This window comes from Rattus norvegicus, chromosome 10, assembly GCF_036323735.1.
Source record: "Rattus norvegicus strain BN/NHsdMcwi chromosome 10, GRCr8, whole genome shotgun sequence".
NCBI classification, from domain to species: Eukaryota; Metazoa; Chordata; class Mammalia; order Rodentia; family Muridae; genus Rattus; species Rattus norvegicus.
Window position 1 is genome coordinate 61,205,026 of NC_086028.1, and position 27,475 is coordinate 61,232,500.

The following is a 27,475-nucleotide window of genomic DNA, read 5'->3' on the forward strand; positions in this document are numbered from 1 at the left end:
GGAGTTAAACGCACAGGCCATACCACCGGCTCCTTGTTTTATTCTCAGCATATTCTCTCAGGACTGTAGAGTGCTCCTGGATGCACACGGGAGTAGAACCACACCGGCTCTGGTTTTTAAATCCGCCTTTCCCTCTGAGCTGAAATACCTCTCCATTTAGCTTCCATTCGTTCTTGGGACCACTGTGCTTCAATTCCTATCCATTCATTGATTTGCGTATTCTGTAGTAACCGCTCTAAGCTCCTTTAAAACCGAGACATAATTCATATCCTATAAAATTCACTCTTTAGGAGAAATACAATATAGTTGTTTGTACTGCAGTCATAACATTGGGCAACAGCCACCACTATTCAGTTTCCGAATAGTTTCACACACTGTCCTCACTGTCAGTTCCTCCCCAGCCCCTGGCACATGGGTCTGTCAATGCGTTTGCCTAGCCTAGATACATTTTATGAAAGGGATCATACAATATGTAGCTTTTGACTCTGACTTCCTTTACTTAGTATGAAGTTTTCCAGGCCCAGCCATGTCATAGTACATACAACACTCAAACAAACACACACTCACATACACACACTCATATTCATTCATTCATTCATTCATTCTGTATGTCTGTATCCACACACAAAGGGAATCAGACAGATCTTAATATATAACTACAACAACGGAAGAATTAAGATTTTTTTTTCCTTTTTGAGACAGTGTAGCCCTGGCTGGTTTGGAACTTGCTATGTAGACCAGGCTCACCTTGAACTCACAGAGGCCTCCCAAACGTTGGCATTAAAGGCAGCACTGCCATACTCGAGGCAGGACTGGTTTTTACCTGCTTTTCTGCCCAGGACTTATTTTTTATCCTTTGATAAAGTGCTGTGGGTTGAAAGTTTGTGTCCCCAACCTTAGTCCATGTTGGTGCCCTAAACTGCAGGTATTTGGAAGAATTACATGAAGCTGGACAGTGGAGCCTTGATTTCAACAGATGAGTTCTCCTGAGCAGAGAGAGAGAACAGAGAGCTTCCTACCCTGTGTCCTCACATGCACACGCTGAGCATGGTGGCCAACCACTGCACCGCAAGGGGAAATCCCTCACCAGACATGTCTTGCCAGCACCTTGACCTTGCTTTACCAGCCAGACCGGGGGTAAACCCGTAGCTTAAGCCACCCAGTCTGGGGTGTTTGTCACAGCAGCCCAAGCATCCTAACACAATGAGACTTTGATTTTATCTGTGCCAGTTCCTATAATTTCCATTTAAAGTTTCCCTCCAGGCATGAATAATTTTTTATTGCCATCACAAATAGGTCTTCCCACTTCCGCCCTCAATTAGTCAGTACGGATTAAAACTATTGATTTTTTAAATTGATTTTTCTTTTTGGTTTTTCAAGACAGGGATTCTCTGTGTAGCTCTGGCTATCCAGGGACTTGCTCTGTAAATCAGGCTGGCCTCGAACTCAGAGATCCGACTGCCTCTGCCTCCACCTCCTGAGTATTGGGACTAAAGGTGCGTGCCACCATGCCCAGATAAATTGCTTTATCTTAAGTCTTGTCAGTGTCTAAATTTCTCTATTAATCCCAGTGCCTTTAGGTTAGAGTTGGTTGGATTGAGTTCTTGGCGAGCACGTCAACTGCAAAGAGGATCGATTCCTTTTGTTCTTTTCTAACATTAAGAAATGGCTTTTTAGGGTTGGGGATTTAGCTCAGTGGTAGAGCGCTTGCCTAGGAAGCGCAAGGCCCTGGGTTCGGTCCCCAGCTCCGAAAAAAAGAAAAAAAAAAAAGAACCAAAAAAAAAAAAAAAAAAGAAATGGCTTTTTATTTCTTGCTTTTTCTGTGCCAATTAAAAACTAATAAGGGGGTCAGAGGGATGGTAAGAGCACTGGCTGCTCTTGCAGAGTACTGGATTCAGTTCCCAGCACCCACATAATGGCTCACAACTGTCTGTAACACCAGTTACTTGGGATCTAACACCCACTCTTACCTCTGTGGGTACCAGGCACACTCATGGTGCACAGATATACATGCAGGCAAAACACTCAGACACATCAAATAGATCTAAAACAAAAATGTCTACTAATGGCTGGAGCACAGTGAGGGTCAGAGGATGTAGGAGAGCACAGTGAGGGTCAGAGGGTGTGGGGGAGCACAGTGAGGGTTAGAGGGTGTGGGGGAGCACAGTGAGGGTCAGAGGGTGTAGGGGGGACAGTGAGGGTCAGAGGGTGTAGGGGGGACAGTGAGGGTCAGAGGGTGTAGGGGGGACAGTGAGGGTCAGAGGGTGTAGGGGGGACAGTGAGGGTCAGAGGGTGTAGGGGGGACAGTGAGGGTCAGAGGGTGTAGGGGGACAGTGAGGGTCAGAGGGTGTAGGGGAGCACAGTGAGGGTCAGAGGGTGTAGGGGGGACAGTGAGGGTCAGAGGGTGTGGGGGAGCACAGTGAGGGTCAGAGGGTGTAGGGGAGCACAGTGAGGGTCAGAGGGTGTGGGGGAGCACAGTGAGGGTCAGAGGGTGTAGGGGAGCACAGTGAGGGTCAGAAGGTGTGGGGGAGCACAGTGAGGGTCAGAGGGTGTGGGGGAGCACAGTGAGGGTCAGAGGGTGTAGGGGGGACAGTGAGGGTCAGAGGGTGTAGGGGGGACAGTGAGGGTCAGAGGATGCAGGCTCACTCAAGGGTCTGAGTGTTTCCCACCCACAAGACAGACAAAACATAACTTAGCAAAGCCGACCTACCAACTGTGATTGGATGATAAAGATTGTTAGCTTGAATTTTGACTGGACATGGCTTCAGGGCTTCTTAGTTAACATGGTTTTCTTTTGTTACTGCTCTAAGACAGGGGCTTACTCTGTAGCTCAGACTAGTGTAGAACTCACTGAAACTTCATACAAATGAGACCAGCCTGGAATTCAGAAGCCTCCTTCCTCTACCTCCCAAGGTTCTCTGATACAATGGTTCTTAACCTTCCTGCTCCTACAACCTTCTAATATAGTTATGCTGTAGTGACCTCCCCCCAAACCATAACATTAATTTTGTTGCTACTTCATAACTGTGTTTTTGCTACTGTTGTGAATCATAATTTAGGTCTCTGTGCTTTCCAATGGTATTAGGTGACCCCCCCTCCCCAAAAAGGGGTAGTGACCCACAGGTTGAGAACACCTGCCTAGCAGCTCCTGGACCAGAAGTATCTGTGACATAGTGAAAGCATTTGCCACAGTGCCTGGCTTCAAGAAACAATGTGGAAAACAGGACATCTGAATTAAAATCAATAAATAACAGACATCGGGAGACCTGCTCTGATGTGGGCATAGAAACAATGCTTTTTCCTCCCTGTAGACGGGGCCATGGTTATAACCATCAGCGGTATCCCAGGCAGCAAAGATGCATAGCCAGACTGCCACCAGGAAAATGACTAGGTGTGACTAGGTCATTCCATGGCCTGAACTCCCTGACACAGAATCTTCAGTTTGCAGGTTACAGGTCTAAAGAATATTTCAAGGCAAAATCCAGAAACAACCTTAAAACCCATTGATAGGGAGTGACCAAAACATGACACAGGGTCCAGGGGGTTTTATTCATCCACCGATGTAAAGTACAGTCCAGGTCTAATGGCCTAGAGGGAGCCCGCAACGTTTTCCTAACAGGCCTGGTACATCTGGTCCCTGTGTAGCTGCCCCTGTCATTTGAAGAAGGCAGCTGAATCTTGGTGACTTCGAGGCTAGCCTGGTCTATACAAAGAGTTCCAGGCAAGCAGGGCCACATAGTGAGACGGTCTCCAAACAAACAAACACAACCGCAGAAGCCAACAGATTCACAGGCAAAAGCCTGTTTTATTTCTGTCGCAAAGCAAATTTAAATGCTTAAATTCAGTGGACATTTGGTCAAGGGCTAGAGTGTAAGGACAAAGAGGTTACTGGTTTTCATTCTTTGCTGAATTATTTAACTTGTGTTCTTAGATTATTAAAAATTAATAAAGAGAAATGTGGAGGAAGATGGGAAGGTGCCTATCTCGCAAACATCAATTAACTCCTAGATCCCTGTGTATATTGAAAAGTTCATAGCTTGGGGCCAGTGAGGTCTCAGTGCACTTGCCGCCCAGGTCTGGTGGAACCCACATAAAGGTGGAAGGAGAGAAGCCACTGCAAGGTGGACCCCTGGCCTTCCGAGCCTGCACACACAAAGAACACACACATACACCCGTGCACAGATTAAAAACAGAATCACTCATAATATATATTTATTGCTTACCCCTCCCCTACATTTCCAAGAGGTTACAGAAAGGAAATGAGGGAGGGCTAGCATGTGAACAGGAGAGGGTGGGAGGCATAGGTGCGAGAGCCCAAGCCTTGGGGTCGTGGAATAAAGGTGGGGAAGAGGGTCGCACGCAGACAGAGGCTGGGTGATGATGGTGCTAGCCTCAGCTCCATGCCTGTGGGAAGAACTGTGGGCAGGAGGGGACAGTGACCTGGAGTCCCTCAAGGCCCGGGGCCAGAAAGAGAGCCACTCAACATCTATTGGGTTTATCTAGCATCTCATGGACCAGAGACACTGTGATGCAATGACACCCTCCCCCCCAATCCCCCTCCCCAGCCTCCTTTGCAGTCTCAGAATCAGGGGCATGGCTCCCTCACTTGCTTGAATATCTGTGGAGCATCTTGTCTATGCTACTCTGAGTGCTATGTGCTAAGGTACTGGCCTACTGAGACAGATGTGGCCCTGCCACAGGACATTTCAGGGTTGTAGGAATGGTGCCCTCAAGATGGCTACTCTGACCCCTGAGCTCAGTCAGCCCAACTGTGGTGCTGGAACAGCTATGTGCACTAGCTTGCCCGGGGTTACTGCCACAGCTGTGAGCATAGCTAGTTGCTAAACTCCTGTCCACCCCTGGTGGGTGAGGGTGAGGAAGTCACTTTCAGAGCTGGAAAGCACTGTGGGGATCCAGTCACCAGAGGATTGGACGTGGAGACGGGCTACACTCTCAGCCCTGCTGAGGGCTGTCAGCTCCCTAGAGTCCAAGAGCCACACAGGGGCCAAATCAGCAGCCTCTGCCGGCTCCCAGGATTCCTTGAGGCAGGTGTGACAGGAGCCCTGACCAGGGGCTACCATGGACCTTGAGGCTACCTGAGCTACCATGTAGGGAGGGACTGGAAAGCCCCTCATCACAGTCCACAGCTCAAGGCTGTCCCTAGATAAGGATGGTTGGTTCCTACACTCAAGCTTGTCTAGTCTCTTACAGGTAAAGTAGCCAGAGTTGTGCCCTGTGAGGACATGGTCAGACCGGGGGCAGCCTGGGGACTGTCCTCAGCTGGAAAGCAGAGACTGACTCAAGACGGCACAGAAGCTGCCCGGCCACAGGCCATGGCAGCTGAATTCAGAGCACACGATAGCTGTCAGGCTCTTTGCAGCCGTGCTAGGCAGCCCTACCCTGTGGTGTCTGCACCGACATGACTCTACTGCCCTTCTTTCTTTTGTTCTCCTTTGTCACAGCCACTAGCTTTTTCCGAGTTCAGCTCCCTCCGTCCGTCCGTCCGTCCGTCCGTCCGTCCCAGCTCCACATACCCCAGTGGCCTCCCTCAGTGTGAGTACAGGTGCCCCACAGATGACATCAGCAGCTGTCCCTCCCTGCCCCGCTGCCCATGCAGCACTCAGGGACCATATGACTCCAACAGGCCTGACATAGCAGCCTGAGGGCTCTGCACCTCAATACCTCAGAGGGAGAGCCTCTAGGCTGCCTGCCGATTCCAAGTGTGAAGAGACGCTGGCCTCCTCCCCGTGTGTCTCCACAGCTGAGGAGGTACAGGGAGTACTGCTATGCCCGGGTACAGGCGTGTCTGCTGGTGAGTGTGTGTATGAGCATATGTACCAATCTACACGCATGTGAACATGTGTGAGCGTGTGTGCCTGTGGAGGAGTGTGAGTGATATGTGCGCATGTGTGTGCGGACGCGCTGATTGGGAGCGGTGGGTGGTGAGGACCCGTACAATGGGCGCTCGGGGCCTGGTTGTTCACACATGCCTCAGGCTTCTTCACAGCCACTCATAGCAACCGTCTGACCCTGGTGGTCCATTAGCTTCTGTTTCTAAGACCACAGACCTCAGACTTTCTTTAGACAGTGGGATAAAGATGTACCCAGAGAGAGGGACAGGGTGGAAGATGGTCAGGCTCAGTGGCTACGACATCCCTGTGAGTCCATGTCCCAACCGGGCTGTTCCCCTTGGACCCCCTACATATGAGGACCACTTCCTCCCCAGGCCAAATCGTCACCTGCATTCAGTCCTGCACCCCACACACTTGTTTGTGATGTCAGGGGAAAGCTAGGCTTGGCTATGAGTCATGCCAGGAAGAGCTGCAGGCGTCAGGATAGAGGGAGGCACAGCTGTGAGGAGGGACAGCTGTGGAAGTGCCAAGTGACACGAGGACGAGGACGAAAATTACCTGAGAAGGGACAGCCAGTACCTAACACGGTTGTTTGCAAGGGTGACTCACAGGGGTCTGGCCTCCTGGGGCCTGCTGCCTGGTGACCTTTACTTTTCTATCACAAACATGTGTTACCCTTTTGATAAGGAAAAAACAGCACACTCGACATGAAGAGAGTCAGGTCACCTCCCAGAGCCCTTCCAAAGCCGCTGCCAGGCCTGTGATCTTGAGGCTACCTCTTCTGAGACAAGTTACTAGCAGGTGACCCCCTTACTCCTCTGTCCCTGTGAAGTGTGGCTACTACAGGGCGTTAGAAGTCAGATGCAAGGGGAAGGACCTGCTTTGGAGCCCAGCTCTGGCCCTGCACCCTGGGCCTCAGGCTTTGTGGCTCTAAGATGGTGCTACTGAATATTTACTCTGAGAACCTCCTGCTGCTTTTGTGAGACCAGGAACTTGAAAATAAAAACCAGAAGGAGCAGCACAGAGTCCTCTATGGCGCAGGAAGCAGCAGTGGCTGGCAGTCACAGTGGGGCACACACCTACTTCTGGATAGTCACCACAGATACCAAGTCACCCTGCTCATTAGGGCCCAGGGTCTCCCTTTCCTGAGAAATAAAACAGGCGAGGTAAAGCGTGCCATGGGCCTGCTTGAGACAGACGATCTGAAAACCCCTGCCAACTGACTAAGGGCTGGGGATAGCTTACCGGTGAGATGCTTGTATGAGGTCCTAGTATGTGCAAGGACCGGGGTTCCATCCTCAGCACTGCAAGCAGACATAACGCATTCTATCCATGCAGAGCCACAGTGCTGCTCCTGCCACACCCGCAGTTACTGTCCTACTGGGCGAGCAGTTCCTGAAGGGCCCTCTGACTGTGTCTCTGTGGATGGGCAATCACTCTGTGTTTGAGGTCAGAGATGTGCTCTGCTGAGGAACACCTTGGGACTGAGGACTACAGGAGCCCCATGGGGGGGCACATGGTTCTTACCTCTCCCTCGGGCCCATGTGTAGACACGGCTGACTTCAGCACTCTGAGGCTGTGGTTCTGTGGGCTCCACAGGCAGAGGTCGGAAGTGGGGATCATCAGCCCGGCCAGGGGTTTTCAGGGGCAAGATGTACTTGGGGAGCCCTTTGTAGAACCAGGCCCCTGACCTCTTCCAGACCTGTGAAGGAGAGACAAGTGCTTAGAGTACTGGAAGTTGCACCCATCCCTTCCCTGTGTGGTACTCTCCATGCAGGCTTACTGTTCTTCATTTCCTGTTTATCAATAATGTGATAGGGACAAGAAAGTGAGATGCAGGACAGAGAACAAATTAGAATTCTCCTCAGTCGGCCAATCCAGGATGGACACATTGCAGTAAGTCCAATGAACTCTTCATCTATCCATTCCATCCATCATCTATCCATCTATCTATCCATCTACCTATCTATCCACTCATTTATCTATCCATCCATCATCCATCCATCTACCCACTTACCCACCTGTCCATTCATCATCTATTCATCTATCACCCATCCACCCATCATCCATCCACCCATCATCCATCCATCCATCATCCATCATCTATTCATCCATCATTCATCCATCCATCATCCATCATCCATCCATCCATTCATCCATCATTTATTCATCTTTCCATCCATCTATTCACCCACTCACCCACCCATCCATCCACCCACTTACCCATCCATCCATCATCCACCCATCCACCCATCATCCATCCATCCATATCCATCATCTATTCATCCATCATCTATTCATCTATCCATCCATCCACCCACTCATCCATCCATCATCTATTCATCCATCCATCCATCCATCCACCTATCCATCCACCCATCCATATCCATCCATATCCATCCATCCATCCATGGTCCTGTTATGTAGCCTAGGTTGGTCTGGAGCAACCCATTCTCTTGCTTTCACTTCACAAGTTCTATAAGACTTGTGTGTACTGCCATGCCCAACTCACCTCCACATCTATTTTATCACCTTCTCTTGCTTCTCTCTGCACAGTGGGATCACAGCAGGGTAGCACCTTAGAGCTTGTAAGGAATGTTATGAATATCATCCACCCACTGGTGCATCCATTGCTACTGTGTCTGTCAATCACCCACCAGAATCCAAGAGCCTGCTTAGCTCCCTCCTGCCCAGCCTGATCCTTGCCCACCTCCAACACACAGATGCTCAGCAGCTGACCCATTCCCATTCACCTGGGCTGGGATCCTTTCCCCAGCTGCCTCACCTGCACCTTCTCCATCTATGGAGGCTGAGGCTGAGGCTGAGGCTGAACAGGACAGACCTATCCAGTCTCCAGCAGCTGTGAGCAGCTCATCCGGTGCCTGCTAGTCATGAAGCCTCCCATGATCCTATGCACAGGCTCCAGTTTCTCAAGGAGAATGTTCCTGGGCCTTCACTATTCTAAACCAGCATCCCTCTGGCTCCTCTATCACTGTCCCTCAGAAGAGAGGACCAATAATACTACAGTGTCGGGGCTGGAGAGATGGCTCAGCGGTTAAGAGCACTGACTGCTCTTCCAGAGGTCATGAGTTCAAATCCCAGCAACCACATGGTGGCTCATAACCATCTGTAATGAGATCCGATGCCCTCTTCTGGTGCGTCTGTAGACAGTGACAGTGTACTCGTCATATATAAAATGAATAAATAAAATCTTAAAAAAAAAAGACTCAAAAAAAAAATATAATACTACAGTGTCTCAGGCTTGGTGTAGTTGCCTCCGGAGTACAACCAGGATCTCTTTTCCCTGCCTCAGTTTTGTGCTTTTGAGGCCCTGGTCTTCCCATGAGACCCTTCTATTCCACACTGCTAATAGAGCTTCTTAGAGCTGGTGCAGGAGAAGGGCAGATAACACCAACTGTGTCCTATCTCTTCCCCTTGGAGAAGATCTGATGTAGGAAGAAGTGAAGAGATCACCCCAGAAAGTTGAGAAGGTTGTGAAGGACACCCCAGAAAGCTGGGTGGATCCCTAGAGGTTGAGGGTGTTCACTCTTGTCCAGAATAGGAACAATAGCCAGGAGCCCTCTAGGAATCCCTCTGAGCCCTGTCATTTCCAAGATGGCCACCCTGGTCCCCCTTTCTTGCTGTCCATTGAAAGAATCAAATGAATCAAGTCGCAGTTTGATTAAGGCAGAATCAACTGCAGCTTCCACCTGCACTGGTTGTGTGGCACTGGATGAACATAAGCCCCTCTGAGCTTTGCTCATTTCATTGGTGAAATAATTCCTGTGGGTTGGGAGTGCCCAGCACCGGATCCAGCATGCAGCAGGTGCCTTCCTCGAGAGCTCTGGGAAGGGTGACAGGGGGCTTAAGGAACCGCCAGGCTAGGCCATATCACAATATCTGGGAGCTTTCCCTGGAGGGTTTCTGTGCAGATGTGGAAAAGACTGGAATCTCCAAGAGCCTCAGATTAGAATTCAGAGCAGTAACTGAGATAAGGCCCCCAAACCCTTAAAGCCTACTTCAGAAACAGCCAAGGGCTACATAATCTCTTTTCCTAGGAAACGAATGTGCGCAGGGTATTGAGTAAGGAGGAGGGGAGGGAGGGAGGGCTGGGGTCACCTTCTGAGAGAACACCCAGTCTTGGTAGGTGCCATGCAAATATTCAGACTCAACCCTGGGGTCCTCGCCCAGCTGTTGCGTGATGTGGACACACAGATCTTGGATCTTCAGCTCCCTCCCCCTGCCCGCCAGGCATATATATCTGGGATGGTGATGTCTCTCGGAGTGACCAGGAGGATCAGACCCATGAGTGGACTTAAAACCTCAAAACCCTGCAGTAGGTGCAGGACAGCCACCTGTAGAACATGGCTGCAATCACTACTGTCACCCTTTGTGACAACATCTACAGGCCAAATGTCCTATTTGCAAGGAAGAACCCGAATGCCAGGGTCGGTTGACTGTGAAGACAGCACTTGGCTTTTTTTTTTTTTTTTTTAAGATTTCTTTTATTTATGAGTACACCGTAGCTGTCTTCAGACACACCAGAAGAGGGGATCAGAATCCATTTCAGGTGGTTGTGAGCCACCATGTGGTTGCTGGGAATTGAACTCAGGACCTCCATCCCAGATCATGTACATTTGGGAAGCCCTAGGATGAACTAAGCCGTTATGGTACGGCTTCTCTGAGCTTTTAATGTACAAACGTGCACAGCATTCTCCAACAGGACAAAGGTAGAACCATGTTACCCTCTTAGAATCTGCTTGGCTAGCTTTCTAGCCACCCCTCTCTGTGCATAAATTGGCATGTGTGCACATCACACACACACACACACACACGCACACGCACACGCACACGCACACGCACACGCACATGCTTTGTATCCCAATCCCATCTTTGGCCTGCACCATACCCTATTCCTACCCTGTACCCCCCTCACTCCCCACCCCCACCTCATCCTCACCCTGAACCCCTCACTCCCCACTCCACACCATCCTCACCCTGAACCCCTCACTCCCCACTCCACACCATCCTTACCCTTTTACCCTCACCCTCTTTCCTTCCCACCCTATGACCTGCTGCAGAAATTCAACTCCAATAACAAGCTGACCACACCCTGCACTTGCTGAGGGAAGAACAGCTAGTTCTCTAGGTAGACAGGGGTCTCATGCTCTGGCCTGGGGGCCATGGGACTTCTGAGTCCACAGCATAAGCCTTGTGTGCATCACTTGACTACTGCTCCCCGGGCAGAAGGGCCTGGCTTTGGATGGCTCTGCTGTGGTTTTGTTTCCTAGGTGGTGCTAGGAGATGAAACAAAGGCCTTACACGTGCTAGGTAAGCACTCTACCACTGGGTCTAACCTGAGCTCAGTCTCTCACACAGTGTGGACACGGGGAGGATTGTTCTGCAGAACCCCCATGAGCAAACCTCCTGCACTTTAGTTTGTTCTGGACTGGAAGCTTCCTACTCTGGCAGAGGACTCCCGTTCAATTCCCAGCACCGACATGGTGGGGGAACAACCTGCAACCTGTCCCACAATGGAAGGAGAGAACCAACTCAGACGGGTTGTCCTCTTCCCTCTCTGCATCCTGCACACAAAGTAAAGAAACAAAAATGTAAACACAGGTCTTGCCACAACAGGCACCATAGCTCTAGGGATTCCCCAATGCCTGGAAGGGAGCCAAAGAAACCTCTACACCTTATCAATTGTTCCGCCATCACAACAGAAAACAGGCTAAGATAGCAGCGCACACACTGGTCTAAAATCCACAATGTGCAAGAACGGGACGTCTTCCTCCTCCCAGGGCATATGGCCCAACAGTTCCCTGAGGAAGCTTTGCTATTGACCCCCATTTTCCACATAGGAAAATCAAGGCTTCAACGCATTCAGCTATTGCCCTAAGTCAACAGAGCATTGTATTGTTCTTCAGACAAAATCTTGTATCCAGGCGGGTCCTTTCCCCACCGTGGGTCATGACGATTACTCAGTGTTAGTAAGAAACGGTCTCTGCCAACACTGCAGTGTCTGCCTACCGCCTCCAAAATCCGGGGGACTGTGTTCAGGTTCAGACCGATGAACCCAGCCCCTAATGAGGATGCTAGGACTGTTCTCACTGTCTTACTCCTGGTAGCAGGGTCTCTTCACAATACATTTATCAGATACTTGTTGGCTACAGCCTCAGATCATGTTCCAAGATCTGAGGCACAAATATACATTCAGATGAGATGCCCCAGGAAGGAGAAAACCTACTATGTGCACAGAAACATACAGGGCCATGAGCTTTGGTCAAGTACCCCGAGGTCTGTACCCTTGCCAGGTCCTGAGGTCACCAAATGTAGGTGCTGCAGGTTGGACAACAGAGTCACCCTGCTGTTCCTCTCTTTCCTTTTGAGCCCCTGGCAGTCACCCTTCACTTTCTCTCCCAGAGTCTGCTTGTTTCACCTACCTCCTGTTAGTGGAAGCATCTAGAGGCTAACCTGTGTATGTTGAAGCTTTCCATTTCAGGCTGGTGATGGTCCCACTGTGTGTATGTGTCCCACTGTGTGTACATGTCCCACAGCATTCTCTACAGCAAATGCTCGTCTGTCCATAGACACTTGGGTTGCCCACACCCTGGGGCTGGTCCTTAATTTGCAACTGTCTTCCCCACCAGGCTTTATTATCCAGGAAGGAGAGACATAGCCATCTGCTCACCACCGGTCCTTCCAGCTCCTAACACACTTCAACACACATTGATACGAAACAGCCGCTACTCAGTTAAACAACGAAACTGAGGGTGTGAGTGCTTTTCTGGAACATACCCCAACCTGCAGGGCCAGTCTTCTTCCTGAGGAAGTGGTCTGGTATGCCAGATAAGTGCTCTGTCACCGTGCCATGTCCCCAGACTTGGAAGTGGCCTGGTGGCTTCTTATTGTTCTCATTGGCCAAATGGAATTATTATTTCAAATTCAAAGAGCGATTAGAGGAAGTGTCTAGCAAGTGTGCTGGTGGAGAGCAAGCCCCAGACATCTCCCCGACGGTGCCCGCTCCTGCCCTTTCTGCTCCCTGGCATGGCGCAGCCACTAGAACCCATGCTTCGGCCCTACCGTCTACCACAGTTCTGTATCTCTGCCCCACCTCCCTGTCGGAATGCTCTCATCAACAAAGTGCTTTGTGAAGAAGTGAAAAAGAACACAGGATGCAGAGAACAAAGCTGGGCAGTAAGTGTCAGGAGGGTTGAATAACTCCCCAAAACTCTACAAATCTCACCAACTTTATCCCAGCACCTATGCCCACAGACACGACCCTCCAGGCCAGCCTGGCTTGTATCTTCCCAGGACTCAATGGGCTAGTCCCATGCTGTGGCTAGCCAACGGAATGTCGTTTCTGAGAGATTCTGTCATCCAGCTGGGTAGCCCCATGGCTCACCCTGCCACTCAGAATGGTCAGAATACTGGACTAATGCGGGGAGAGGCAATTCCTGAGCCCCCCACCCCATCAGAGGGTCTGATCACAGGTTCGTCACTCAGCACAGGATGTGTGCCCGTGTGCAGGTCCACCAAGTACACTGTCAGTGTTTTGAGGATCACCCTCCACATGGCTGAGCAGGCCCGGCAAGGTGAATGGTGGGGATGTGAGCTGGGCCAAGTTCTGAGCAGCAATCCCATCCGTGCCTGACCATGCACATCCTGACCTTCTATTGCCTCAGTGCACCCCGACTCTACAACCCGCTCAACAATGGCTTCCAATCATGTGATATTTGCCCAGGTCCATCACTCACTGTACAGCCACTTGGCCCCTCCCCAAGGATAGGGTCAGGACAAACCCTCCTTGCAATCTAACCCCCACCCAAGGCGAGGCCCACAGGGGGGAGAGCAGTCCCCTCTTGGGAAGCTGAGTGTCTCTGCACAGCTGCACTCTGCTCCCCATGTGTGGTTTGTTGTGATAAGGCCAGCAAAGCAGCCAGCCTTGAAAATGCCATTTAATGAGAAAAGACCCACGCTGCTGCCACGGTGCTCGTGGGGGGTGTCTGGCTGCATTAAATGCTCCCCGGTATCATTGTTTTGTGCTGGGTTTCTAGGTTCGAGTTACCATTCCAGCTCACGCGGCCAACCTGACAGCAGATATTGATGGACATTAGCCAAGCTGTTCCCAGGGAATTTTAATTACCACAACAACAATCGCTAATCACAGCATTTCCTAAACGGCTGTGGCTGGAGCAGTGGAAATTGCCCAGGCTCTGGTGGAAGGAAGGGGACAGGCTGGGGAGGTGACTGCTGGCAAGGATGGAGGAAGGGCGGCTGAGAAGCCCCAGTCTGCCCATTGCTTAGCTGGTGTGACCTGGGCTGCACACCTCAGTGCTCCCGGTGTGTCTCACTGACTTGACTGGCTTGCCCGTACTCCCTGACCCTCATCCCACAAATAAAGGAGATGGGGCCATCTGACCTTGGCACATGCTGTTCCTAACACTTGTAAGGCCTGCAACCAGGTCTCCCATAGGACATGCACATTCCCCGGGAAGTCATTCATGCCAGATCTTGCAGAATCAAGGCCCTTTTGCTTCCAAGGCCATAGGGTGCCACTCGGACAAGTTCATGCTTGTCTCTTGTTTGCATGTCTGCCCCCTGCCCCCGACTGCCCCCCCCAATGCCCCATGTTTCTGTCTTTGTCTTTGTCTCTATTGCCTTTGAGATAGGGTCTCACTGTGTAGCTCTGGCTGGCCAGGACTTTGCTATGGAGTCCAGGCTGGCCTCAAATTCTGAGATGGGCCTTCCTCTGCCTCCTGAGTTCGGGGATTAAAGGTGTGTATCTTCATGTACAGCTTTGATCATTCTTTTGACTTGGACCCTGAGCTCTTCAAGGGCAAGGCTGTGCCTGAGCCATCCCCGAACTTCATGAGGAACCCGCTATGTGAGTGATGGACAGAACGGATAAAGTACAGCAAACAGTGCATGGGCTTGCATCTTCTGCTACACAAGCTCCAGGCTGACCCAGCCTGGAAAGCAACAGGAACTGGCCCTTGCCAATACGGTCCTCTTAATACTGTGGTCATTTTAAAGGTCTACCTGCTATGGTAGAGGAGAGACAGCTTGCCCTAATCTGACTTGAGCATGCACATGCATGCATATACATATGTACATACATACACACTTATCTACACACACAGAGGAAGAGATAGACAGAGGCAGAGTGGTTGAGTGAGTGAGCTCTGGTTCCCTGGGAGCTACCAGACAAACTAATCTTCACAACCCTGCCTCCTGCCATCCTTCACATACCTTGCAGTCAAATACAGCTGTTTCCCCTCCTTTGAACATTATCTGAACTCTTCTATTATTTTCTAACCTTCAAACCTCTGTAGATGTTCCTCTTTCCTTCTTCCAATGAGTGCTTACTTCACTATTGGGAAATCACTTTTATCTAGAACTTTCCAGAGAAAGAAAGCCTCATCTCTTTCTCTCCACTGTAAGACATAGACTTGTACCATGACCACCTCTGTACCTGCCTGTTTCCTGGTGGGTGGGAAGTTCTGAGACAACAGGAACCACCCAGAGGTACCCTGACCCCCGATTCAGGATAAGAAGCCCCATGAAGAGCTCTGTCACAGCAACCCAGTGTTTTCTGTCCCCTTAGTACCCTCCACCCAGGTGCCAGACAAGACCCCATGTGAAGGCCCTAGATCAGGAAATACTCAAGGCAGCCCACCACTGTGGCTGGCACCTTCCCTTGGCCTGGTTGGCCCCATTCCTCGTAATCTGTAAGTAATAAGCTCATCTTTTCACAGTATCACCCAGGCACCTCTGTAAACTAGGACATGGGTACAAATTTTCAAGCTTGGATTAATGGCAGGTAAAAGGGAGCATGGGGGAGGGAGCATGGGGGAGGGAGCATGGGGGAGGGAGCATGGGGGAGGGAACATGGGGGAGGGAGGGATGGGAGCCTCGACAGCCACAGCTCCCAGGGTTGGGGTGGGGAATACAATATATGGAAGAGGGGTGTCAGGAGGCAATATCGCAGAAAGTTACAAATGTAATTAAAGTGCTAAAAATATTAAAGTGATTAAAAATTAGGAGGCGAGAGAGGCAACAGAGCAGTCGAAGCCAGGCAGCTCCTCACCTCTCACAGCATGAGTCAAGAGCGGGCATCTTGTGTTGATGAATCACACAGAGCATGACAAGACCCAGCACGTGAACGACAGCCGCCAGCCACCGTGGGCTAGGTGAGGCAGGCCTGGTGTGCGGCTTCCTCTACTGGCTGACACTTGGCCAAACAATTGGCTTTTTTCCCCTCCCTTCTAAACCACATTGCACTCCTCTGATTAAAGTGAAAGCATAAAGGGTCTGAAATTGAATGTTGATGTTATTCAATCCTTGGGCTGCATGGCAGGCATGTGGGGAGCTGCAGTGTCTGGCTGGAATACTGACTCTGGATGTGGCTTCAGGGTGAGAAGCTAACGGCGTAGGAGAGGAAAGGAATGCAGTAATTGAAATGTATTTTGTAAGCGGAGCAAGATAGGAGAAGATGTGACCCTCTAGCACATTGCTGTCCCCATCCAAGCCACCGGGAGCCAGGACTTTGACAGTGAGAAGCACAGTGAGCTAAGCTGAGTCTAGAGGGAGGAAGGGGCAGGGCCCAGGGCATCGCACAGCTAGAGAAAGGCACGGTCTTTCTGAGGCTGCTAGATAGTATCTTGTGGCTAGGTTTCTGTGGCGATAAACTGGGTATGAAAAGCCACAGGGAGGGGCTGGAGAGATGGCTCAGAGGTTAAGAGCAGATACCACTCTTGAGAGGAGCAAGTTTTGGTTCTCAGGTGACTCATGACTGCTTGTAACTCCAGCTCCAAGGGATCCAACACCCGTGAGCCTCCTAGGGCCCCTGTGCACACTCGGCACACAGGCACACACGACACACACAATAAAAAGAAACGAATCTTCAAATGGCAAAGCCGTGGTGAACCCAGCCCCTTCCTCTAACTCAGTGACCCAGATGTAGTACTTGCAATGTGGCTCCCACAATCCCTAGAGCTTTCCCTCCCACAGTCCCTAGGGCTTTCCCTTTTTCAGTTGGGCCTGGCACACAGAGCACAGCAAGGAAACAAAGGGCTGTCGTGCCATCAACATGGTGTTGTGCCAGAACCTGCCATGACCATTCACAAGTGACCATGACTGCTCACCCGAGGAGTGGGTTTCTGGAAGCACCCCAGGCATTCAGAGAAATTTGCTACAGAGATGATCTACAGCGCACACACCAAGAAGAACAAGGATCTTCCATGTTGTGCCTGTGTGCACCTGTCCAGAAAAGAGTCTGAGGAGACACTGAGCATGCTCTACAACGTGCCTGTGCCCCTGCTTCCATGTGCACCAGCACGGATGAGAACTAACTTCTGAGTATCAAGATAATAAACCAAAACAGAGAGAAAGAGAAGAAGTGAGAAAGAAAAGTGTCATTGAGCCTCCTGTCACCTGGTTTTGGATGCCCTTCGAAGACCCATGAGCTAAAAGTGTGGCTCCCCAGTCAGCGATGCCATTTAGGAGGCGGGAGGAACTTTAGTGGGGCCTAGTATGTGGTCTTCGGATCAGTAGATCCTTGAAGCGGATAGGACAGTGAGTCCGCAGCCCCCTCCTCTCCCGTTTTCTGCCACTTCCTCTCAGAAGCATAAAGACAAGAGGGCTGCCTAATCGCAGCGGGAGATCACAATGGTGAGCCACCATGAACCTTTCTTCTTCACAGGGTGATATGGCACCTGTTCATTACAGTAACAGAAAGCTGACTTGCATAGCAGCCCATGTGGGGTGGGATGGGGTGGGCTGATGGGAAGGACACACTGTTCTCAGTTCTCTTCTGCTAGAAATCCTCTGTTGCTCAAACCAGGCCAGGCCCAAGCAACCTCACAGTTCCAACCCTGAATCACCGCTGACCCACAAGCCTTCAGGCTTGTTCAAGTCAGACAGAGACTTGGATTTCCTAAGGAGATACTGTAGGGTGGGTTTTAACAGTATTCTCAGTTATGTTTTTTTTTTAAATATATTTTAACGCACATGCTCTGTGTGTGTGTGTGTGTGTGTGTGTGTGTATGTGCACATAGACATGTGAGTGTAGGTGTTCCTGGAGGCCAGAAGAGGGTGTTGGGTCACCTAGAGCTGGAATCACAGATGACTATGACTTGCCTGATGTGGGTGCTGGGAACTGAACTTGGGTGCTCTGTAAAAGTGCCAAGTGCTTTTAATCACGGAGCTATTTCTCCAGCCCCTCAGGATTTCTCTTAACAATTAAAATAAAACCACGCCTTTATTATTTCTTTTGTGTGTTGTGGGGTGTGCCACAGCTCGAGTGTGGAGGTCAGAGGGCTGAATGCAGGAGTCAGTTCGTTCTTTACATGATATGGGCTCCAGGGATAGAACTCAGATTATCAGGCTCAGCGGCAAGCACCGTTGCCAGAGAAGCCATCTTGTCAGATCTTGCTCAGGCCTTTTCCTGCTCTGAGCAAGAGTGTAAAGCAGGTAACATGGCCTGGTGGCCACATTTGTAGCCACAGAAGCACATGTGGAAGAGGTTGGATCCGCCCTTCTTAGGGTCAGCATGGCATCCTCTCTGTTCTTTCACTCGGTGGGGCTGTGGTTCCATCGAGCAGAAGCTGTGGACCAACCAGCAAGAGAAAAACACCCTCATACGTGTGGTGGCTCGGCTGGCTTAGAGGGACTGAAATAAAAGGTTCCAGGGCCAGAGGGTGGGGGAGGGAGACCACGGTACCAGAAAACTCAGTGCCCAAAGGGAAAAAGGCAGGGTTGGGTTTATATCGCTGACATGAACAGAGCTACAAAATATAATAATATAAAAGAAATTACGTTTAAACAGTAGCTATAAAAGAATCGGGTGACAGTTAGATCCGAAGATCCAGACTGTATCAGCGAAAACCAAACAGCTACAAATAAAACCCCGTTCTTCGTGGTGGTGCAGGAGTTATTATTCTATTCTAATGTAAATGATAAAACAAAATTGCTCTGAATAGTCAAAAAGTCATACATGTATAATTTGTATCAATCAGTAAGTCAGTCAATCATCTATCAGCAACAACTAAGAAAATTAAAACTAGGCAGGTTTGTCATTTTAGCACACTTAATTTTCTTACCTTTTTTTTTTTTTTTAAAGACAAGATCTCACTGGGTATAAGGGAATAATACCAGCACCAGGGAGGCAGAGGCAGGCTGATCTCAGTGAGTCTGAGAGTTCCAGGACAGCCAGAGCTACACAGTGAGACCCTGCCTCAAAAACAAAACAAAACACAAGACCTCATATGTAGCCATGGCTGTCCACCCTAATGCTAGGATTAAAGCCATGCTATGCCACATCACATCTAGACATTTTTCTTATCCTTTCTGTCCCTGTTGCTTTCTCTCCCACTTCCAGACTTGGGTCTGTGTGACTGTGTGTGTATACATGTATGCATGGGTGCACTCGTGTTTGCAGATGTGCACGTGTGCATGGAGGTCAGACGGTCAACCCCAGGTATGATAGCATTCCAGGGAACTGGTTGCCTTTCTTTTTTTTTTTTTTTTTTTTTTTTTTTGTTGTTCTTTTTTTTCCGGAGCTGGGGACCGAACCCAGGGCCTTGCGAACCCAGGGCCTTGCGCTTCCTAGGCAAGCGCTCTACCACTGAGCTAAATCCCCAACCCCACTGGTTGCCTTTCTTAAAACACATATTGTGACAGCACACCTGTGGAATTGGTCAAGGACAATTTGCAGGTGTCAGTTCTCTCCCTATACCACTCAGGTTTCAGGACTTGAACTTGAATGGGCAGACTTGGCAGCAAATGCCTTTACCTGCTGAGGCTTCTTGCTGGCGCTGGCTACCCTGTTTCTTGAGAGAGAGTCTCTCACTGGCTGGCCAGTGAGCCCCAGGGAGTCTCCTGTCCCTGTGTCTCCTCCTCTGAGATTAATCATTCTTCCCGGTATGTTTTACATGGGTCCTCACTCATGCCCAGCAGGAACACTCTCCCCAGCCCTTCTTTAAGCTTCCCGGTATGGTAGCTCATTTGTTTGGATAGAGTAAAGTTAGCCATCTTTCCTTGCTGCTTGCTTTCTTGCCTCTAGGGAGGGAGCAGATAGCATTCATCAACCACCTCTTGTGTGTTCAGACTGAGCTGGGCAGGGGGTTGGCAAAGACCAAGTGTTCTTGGAGACTGGCTGCTCCCCCCTCCCAAGTGATCCTTCCCTCCTGTGCAGGGCCCTCGGTGTTTCTGCACAAACTGGAGTCTGTACCCCTGGGAGGGGTGTGGGAGAACCAGGGCCACTGGACAGGGTTGTCAGCAGCCTTCCCCTGGCTGTTTCCCTCCCTACCCGGACAACTCTGTAGCTCTCATCTTCCAAAAGTGCCAGCTCTCCCAAGGTGTTAACTAGAGGCTGAGACCCCTCCCAGGGGTGATTAGCACATTTGCATTTTGAAGGATAACACTTTTTTTTTCTTTTCTTTTTTCTTTCTGGGGTTCTGCGGTTCTGGGGATGAAGCCGTGTCTGAGGCCCGGTCAGGCAACAGCTCAACCACTGAGCTATCCATCCCTTCCCTTCAGCAACACCATCAGGCTTGGGATAATAGTTTAAAACACACTGTGTGTGTGTGAGTGTACGTGTGCGTGCGTATGTGTGTGTACACTCGTGTGTGACTGTGTTGGTGAGTCAGGAAGAAAGTTCCACCATGCTGCCACCTCCCCTGAACCAGGGTTCAGCCATCTGGAATGTAGGCTCTCCTGCTCCTGGGTCTTCCTGATAGATGGCTGTCTTTTCTCAGGGTTCCCTACACTCTATACCTGCTGTGCAGAGCCTCCAATCCCACCAGGACACTGGGAACTAAGGCAGAGAGACCCCACCCCCACCCCACAGGACGCTCTGTCCTCTGGACCATGAGGGCAGGAAGCTGAGCTCAGTTCGCTGGAGTCCTGAATTCCCCAGGTCTGAGCAAGCCTCCTCTTCAATTCAAGTGGGCTTTGAGCACCAGGGCAGCCTGGGAGACTAGCAGCTGCCAGCACAGCGGAACGGAAAAGCTGCAGTGAGGGGAAAAAACCCACTGTGAGGGTGCTGACTGATTTTTTTTTTTTTTTAAGATAATTCAAACACCGCGGCTGGATTATTTCAGAACGAGGGGGAGCACTCTGCTCTGGCTTCCATGAGGCAGCCTTTGGCGAGGGGCTGTTTCTATAACAATTATCCACCCATAATAAACAAGGGGAGCTTGCCAGTGTCATGAAGCAGTGGCACAAAAGGTCCTGTTAGACAGACAGGCGGAAGGCTCTGTCCCTACGTCAGGCTTGCTGGACCTGGCTCAGCCCTACCTCTCTGTAGTCTTGTTGCCCACCTTCAGGAGTATCCCTCCAGCCCTGTATCCCACGCTATCTGGGATGTGGGAGGGTCCTTGTAAGCCCCCACCCTCTGCAAGGGCCACACCCCCCTCTGGTCCGCAGTGGTGTCTCCGCCTTCCGTGGCTGTTCCTGCCAGCTCAGCAAATCCACAGGGACAAGGCTCTCTGCACCTTCTATAGACCATGGATTGGCAACACTTTGAAAATGCTTCCCCTTTCTCTGAATTCCTAAGTATCGTGGAATCTCTCTGAATCCACACACTGCCCTCCCCTCCCGCTTCTGCCACAGGTCTCGGGGAGCATGCTCAGGTGGTGTTTGGAGGGAGGCCACGCTCTGGCCCCAGATGGAGTGGGCTGCACACCGGAAATGAATAGAGGCTGTGAGCGGAAAATTGCGCAGGCCAATTATAGCAAGCCAGGTCTTCTCAGAGGAGCTTCTCGATTCTGATTCAATTCCCAGAACAACAAATATGCCAGTGTTTAAACACAGTCCCAGCCAAAGCCACACTACTGGCCCCTGAGTGGACAGCTCTCAGGTGGAGGTGGGGGAGAACAGGGGCCTTAAATGCTGGGCCTTGCTCCTCAAAGGTGCCTGCGGTCAGTGTGAGCACTTCATTTTCAATCTATTTTGCTCCTCTTGGGAAAACCTTTTAATTCTGAGGCCCCTCTATCTTCCTTACTCATTGCCCCCCCCAATCCCATTTTTCTGGGAGATCTTACAGATTTCTCTGGCTCACTAATTCAAGCTTCCTATTTTGTCTGATTTGGGGGATTTCACGTTGTCTCTAGATGTGTACTGGTGACATGCACACAAAGTTTATTCTGTACGCAGCACTATGCCGAACCTTTTTCATATAAACTCATCAGGAGACCTAGTATTACTGGATGGGGACTGCCCCTAGATGGGAGAGCAACACTAGGCATTCCAGGGTCACATGACAGCTCTCTGGTCCTAGTAGTGCCACCTTAGATTTGTCACCAAAGGTCCCAATCCTCCACTTAGTTGCAAAATGGGGTCACTGATGCTCACCTCTGAGCCTTGTGTCAACCCTGCAGGAAGAACGTAGCGAAGGGTATCTATCCTTCCTGCTTCCCTGTGTCACAAGGACTTCCTGGCGGCCCTATGCGGTATATGTTTGAAATTGTTTCTTTAGGAAAGGAAATGGGGTATTACTCCAGGGCTAGGCACCCCCTAGGAGATCAATAAATACTTCCTAAAGCAAGGGTCTACCCTCGACTCCCTAGTCCCCATCTGTGAGACAGCTGGCAGCGGGAGGGAGCAACTGTGCCAGCCAGTGCCATTTGGCATCTGAAAAACAAGCTGGAAGCTTGGATCACATTTTATTCAAATTAGTGCGAGAGAGAGAGACCAAATTCAGATACTCCCTAAAGGCACAAGTATGACAGAGCCAAACCATGACCACACAGGCCTGACAGATAGGGCGGGAGGGAGCAGATGGAGGGTAACATCAGGGTGGAGTCATACCAGCTGAGATCGCAGGTACCGCGTACCTTGCTGTAGTCAAGGTAAATCTCACAAAGGATAGGGTCCCCAATAATGCCAGCACCCAAGCATATTCCTAAGGGTGACTTAGTAACTTGAAGCACCCAGTAAACGACATAACTGATGAAGACTTGTGACCCAGGGACCAACCTCCAGAAAGGACTATGCTGACCTACTGAGTACTGAGGCTTTGGGGACCATACCCCAGTACTTGCCTCAGGAGACCTCAGCACTACAAGGTAGGGAGCCTCAGTTCTATGGACATGATATGCACTAGGGGTTTCCACTGTATCGTTCTGGTCTTTGCTCAGATGCCCATGAGCCTCCCCATTATACCTGCCTCAGGTCTATGCTGAAACCCAAGCTTCTGGAAAGGTCCCAATGATGTTGCTTCCATGGTCACCTTGACTGAATTTGGAGTCACCTAGGGAATGTGGCTGGGGATGTATCCACAAGAGTTTTCTAGAGAGGCTTAACTGAGTGTAGGCAGTACTGTCCACAGGTCAGGGTTCCAAGTCGATAACAATACTGGGCACCATCAGAATTCTTTTGCTTCTTGACTACAGACACAGTGTGGTCAGCCTCCTCACATTTTACCCTTGTCTTCTTAGCTGTGGGACAATAAAAATCTACAACTGTAGCCATTTTTTTTTTTTTTTGGTTCTTTTTTTCGGAGCTGGGGACCGAACCCAGGGCCTTGCGCTTCCTAGGCAAGCGCTCTACCACTGAGCTAAATCCCCAACCCCTGTAGCCATTTTTTAGCTTTACAGTTCAGCGTTGTTAAGTGCATATACACGGCTGGGCCTCCACCCTTCCCCCACAGGACTCTACTCACCTCCCAAACTGAAGCTCTATCCCGACTCACGACTCACATCACACCAACAAACCCACCCTCAGCACCAGTAGCCGCCTCCCCTTCCCATCTCCCTGGGTTTGCCAGCTCTAGCTACCTCTCTTGAGAGGAATCCCACAGTGTTTGTTCTGGTTTCTGTCACCCAGCATCTTAACCTCAGGGTTTCTCCCTGTGGTAGGCTGTGTCACAACATCTAGGCGTTAGGAGGCCACATGAAGCGAGTGGTGTATGCAGCACATTTCACTTAGCCTCTTGTCCTGTAGGCACTTGGGTGGTGTCCTCCTTCAGCCACTGTGAACACTGCTGCCGTGCATATGTGCATGCAGTATCTGTGCGAGCCCCTGCTTTTAACCCTTGCCATTTCGCCAGAATAAGTGGCTATAAAACCCACCATCTGGAAATGCTAAACAAAGGGGTAATTCTTCAGGAATATCCGGTGAAGCTGCCACACTCTTCTCTACAGCAGCCACACGTCCTGTATTTTTGCCAGCAGTGCACAGTGGTCTGGTCCGGGTTTCCCGCATCCTCGCCAACACTGGGGGTTTTCTGCTGCCTTAGGGCAGCCACCCTGATGGGTGACATCCTCGTTAGTCCTGCTCCCTCCACCTTGTCCTATTTTCCTTCTCAGTATCTAACAGATTATGTCATTCGTGCCAGGTGGTTTTCATGTCAACTTGACACAAGCTAGAGTCATCAGAGAGGAGGGAGTCTCAACTGATAAAATGCCTCCATAAAGACCAGACTATGGGCAACCCTGTAGGGCATTTTCTTAGTGACTGATGTGACAGGGACCAGCCCACTGTGGGTGGTACCATCCCTGGGCTGGAGGTCCTGTATACTATAAGAAAGAAGGCTGAACAAGCCATGGGGAGCAAGCCAGTAAGCAGCATCCCTCCGTGGCCTCTACATCAGCTCCTGCCTCCAGGTTCCTGGCCTGTTTGAGTTTCTGTCCTGACTTTGATGATGAACAGTGATTTAGAAGGATAAGCCACAGAAACCCTTTCCTCCCCAGCTTGCTTGGTCATGGTGTTTCATTGCAGCAATGGTAGCCCTGACTAAGACACCCTTCCATATTTACTGGCTTGCTCATGTTTTACTGTACGTTTCTCACTTGTGCTAAATGAGAGCTCAGGAGAGGGATGCTTGGATGCTTTGCCCATTACTGTTTTCTAAGGGCCTGAAACTGTACAGGCACAGAGCAAATACCCAGGGGTGTTATGAAGGAAGGAAGGAAGGAACAAAAGAAAGAATGAATGAATGAATGAATGAATGAAGGCAGGCTTGTTAGAGTGCATTTTGGAGGAAGACACAGCTAGCTTTAACTCCTGGCTCCATTAATCACTCCTTGGGGTCTTTGGGCAAGTGACCTTTCTCTGAGGTTCAGCTATTCCATCTGTCAAGGGGACAAAGTCCTCTAAGTCCCTTGCTGGGCTTCCGTGAGGAAGATGGACATTCAGTCACTCCTTGGATGTGACCAACATCTATTGTCACTATTAGCTGTTCTGGTGTGTGTGTGTGTGTGTGTGTGTGTGTGTGTGTGTGTGTGTGTGTGAGAGAGAGAGAGAGAGAGAGTGTGTGTGTGTGTGTGTGTGTGTGTGTGAGAGAGAGAGAGAGAGAGAGAGAGAGAGAGAGAGAGAGAGAGTGTGTACAGTTAGCACAGAGGACTATGTTAGGGTTGTGATAAAGTTTTTCCCTTTGGGATCTGTTGGAGTCTCAGGGTAAAACTTCCTATGCGGAGGCTCAGACTGGCACTTCAAACAAGCTACAGGAAGGTGGGAGTGGGTCAGTCTGTCTTCGAGGATGCTACTGGTGGGGGCGTCCAGATAGGCAAACTGCTCTGGGACCTGGTGGGTGCCAGGAGCTTCCTCCTGCTGCCACTTGTGCCTGTGTGGGAGGCTACGAGATAGCTGCCACAGGGGGCTGTGTGACGGAGCCGCGGCAGCGTGGGAGGTGACCAGCAACACACTGAGGAAGTGTGGCCATCCAGGTCCCTCAGGAATGCCGCTACAGCAGCCGAGAGCAAGCCAGGGACAGATGGTAGGGTACTCAGGCAGCCACCTGTCCCAGCACCAGCTACCCACTCCTCAGTGCGTTCACCCGGCCTGTGAAAGGGGCCCTCAGGCAAAGCTGTTTGCAGCAAGAATCCAAACTGCGGGCGATGGAGACATCCAGCATGGTGAGGCAGATGGCAGCCTGCGGTGACACAGGCTGCCAGCCAGGGAGGCAGGTGCTGAGGTGCTGGGCTCAGCAGTCACAGGCAGTTTGATGGGGGAGGGGGTGGCCCTGATTCTCTTGGTCATCTTCAGGCTGTGAGGTTCAGCTCTGCCAGTGGATGACCCCATTGGAGTACCACTTGCCTTCATCCTGGGTGGGCTCCAACAAAGGGCACTTTCCGATCTTCACTTTTCCTATTCTCAGATTTCTCTTATAGCCAATCAACAAACAGGAGAGCGAGTGAGGGATGTGGGTGTACCCTGGGTTCAGTGGGCTTGTGGGCCCCCCCCCCCCAGTCAGGATCACCAGTGATAAGATTGGGAAGCAGAACAGAGGTATGTTGCTGGGTTGAGGCTGTGAAATGGTCAGAGGAGGCACATTTCTTTGCAAAGTCCCCTTTGGATCAAAAAGCATTTCTTAAACACCTTTCTATGCAAACCACTACGGGAACCTCAGCGTGTGTCAGCCCGTGCGGGCTCTGCCTGGGCCTAATCAGGGTTGTGTGTGTGTAAGCACAAGAGACTTCCAGGGTAAAGAAGAGTGTTCTAATTGTACTAATCAGCTTTCAATTACTTACTCATTGCTGTTCACCCCCTTCTTAGCTCATCCCCTTGGATAACAAAGCCTGCAGCTTCAGCTTCTACCTGTTAGAGGCTGGGGAATGGTTCCAAGAATACAGGGGGATCTAGATTCTAATTAACCTTTCCACTGATTGCAGGACAACTTTGGGTGAATCATGGCTTTTTTTTTTTTTTTTTTTTTTTGGCTTTTGTTTTTGTTTTTGTTTTTGTTTTTGTTTTTTTTTGATGGATGGGGAAGAAAGGCTACACAGTAAATGAATTTTCAGTTTGCTACCTTTATTCTCATGTTTAGAGCCTCCAATACGGTCTCATCCAACCCCAAGTGACATACTGATGGAGACCTGTGAGAAGTGGAACTGAAGACCCCCAGCAGGAGCGAGCAGGGCTGTAGCCAGGCTCACCCAGCACGTGGTGGAGGGGATTAAATGTGTGACGCCACATCCAGACCTGGACCAGCAGAGCTGTCTGTGGCACACGGAGCCATCCTTTGTCTTTCATCCCTGCCAGCATCCTCAAGAGATTTCCAGACATAGCTGAGCTGGCAACGTAAACTGTATCTGGGATTTACTTCAGTCAGGTTCCCACCTCGGGGAGCAGGGCCAGGGGGTGCCAAGGAGATGGCGCACACAGGGTCTAATGTCCTTAGGTTCTGACCCCTCTCTAATGGCCACAGAGAATCACAGGTGCCACCTCTGAGGTATAGTGTCACAGGTAAGAGTTCCCAGCAGAGAGCAGGTGTGAGAGGTTCTCATATTGTTTCCAGGTCAGCCTGGTGTACAGGTTCGGCACATCGGAAGACTAACGATTGTGTGTATGTTGTGTGTGTGATGGGTGTGATGGGTGTGTGTGTGATGGGTGTATGGGTGTGTGTGTGTGATGGGTGTGTGTGTGTGATGGGTGTGTGTGTGTGTGTGATGGGTGTGTGTGTGTGATGGGTGTGTGTGTGTGTGATGGGTGTGTGTGTGATGGGTGTGTGTGTGTGTGTGTGTGTGTGTGTGTGTGTGTGTGAGACGGGGACAACAAGGACTTGAGCCTAGGAAAACTGCCAGCAGTGGGCAGGGCAGGGACAATTCTGGAGACATCAACTCATGGGAAACATGGAAACTGCATGCATGAATGTGCATGCCGGGTTTCAGAGGGAAACG

General features: G+C 50.5%; 1 protein-coding gene and 1 long non-coding RNA gene across 15 annotated transcripts in view; one reads left to right on the forward strand and one right to left on the reverse strand.

The window, feature by feature from the left end:
• Positions 1-27,475, forward strand: part of LOC102549294 (uncharacterized) — a 54,572-nt gene that overhangs the window by 25,927 nt on the left and 1,170 nt on the right. For 2 of the 3 annotated variants that reach the window (XR_010055681.1, XR_010055680.1), the window contains 3 exons: positions 7,671-7,748; positions 12,503-15,675; positions 15,897-27,475. The exon at positions 15,897-27,475 is cut by the window's right edge and continues 1,170 nt beyond it. This is a non-coding gene — a long non-coding RNA (uncharacterized LOC102549294). The remainder of the gene's footprint in view (positions 1-7,670; positions 7,749-12,502; positions 15,676-15,896) is intronic. The other variant, XR_010055682.1, reaches the window with a different exon arrangement.
• Positions 1-27,475, reverse strand: part of Rph3al (rabphilin 3A-like (without C2 domains)) — a 143,304-nt gene that overhangs the window by 16,738 nt on the left and 99,091 nt on the right. For 10 of the 12 annotated variants that reach the window (XR_010055126.1, XM_039085148.2, XM_008767942.4 and 7 more), the window contains one exon: positions 7,380-7,554. Coding sequence is in view for 11 of the 12 variants with exons in the window: in XM_039085148.2 (XP_038941076.1) it covers positions 7,380-7,554 (175 nt within the window). In the remaining variant the exon portion in view is untranslated. Of the gene's footprint in view, positions 1-3; positions 7,157-7,379; positions 7,555-27,475 lie in introns of those variants that run through there. The other 2 variants (XM_063268372.1, XM_063268371.1) reach the window with 2 other exon arrangements.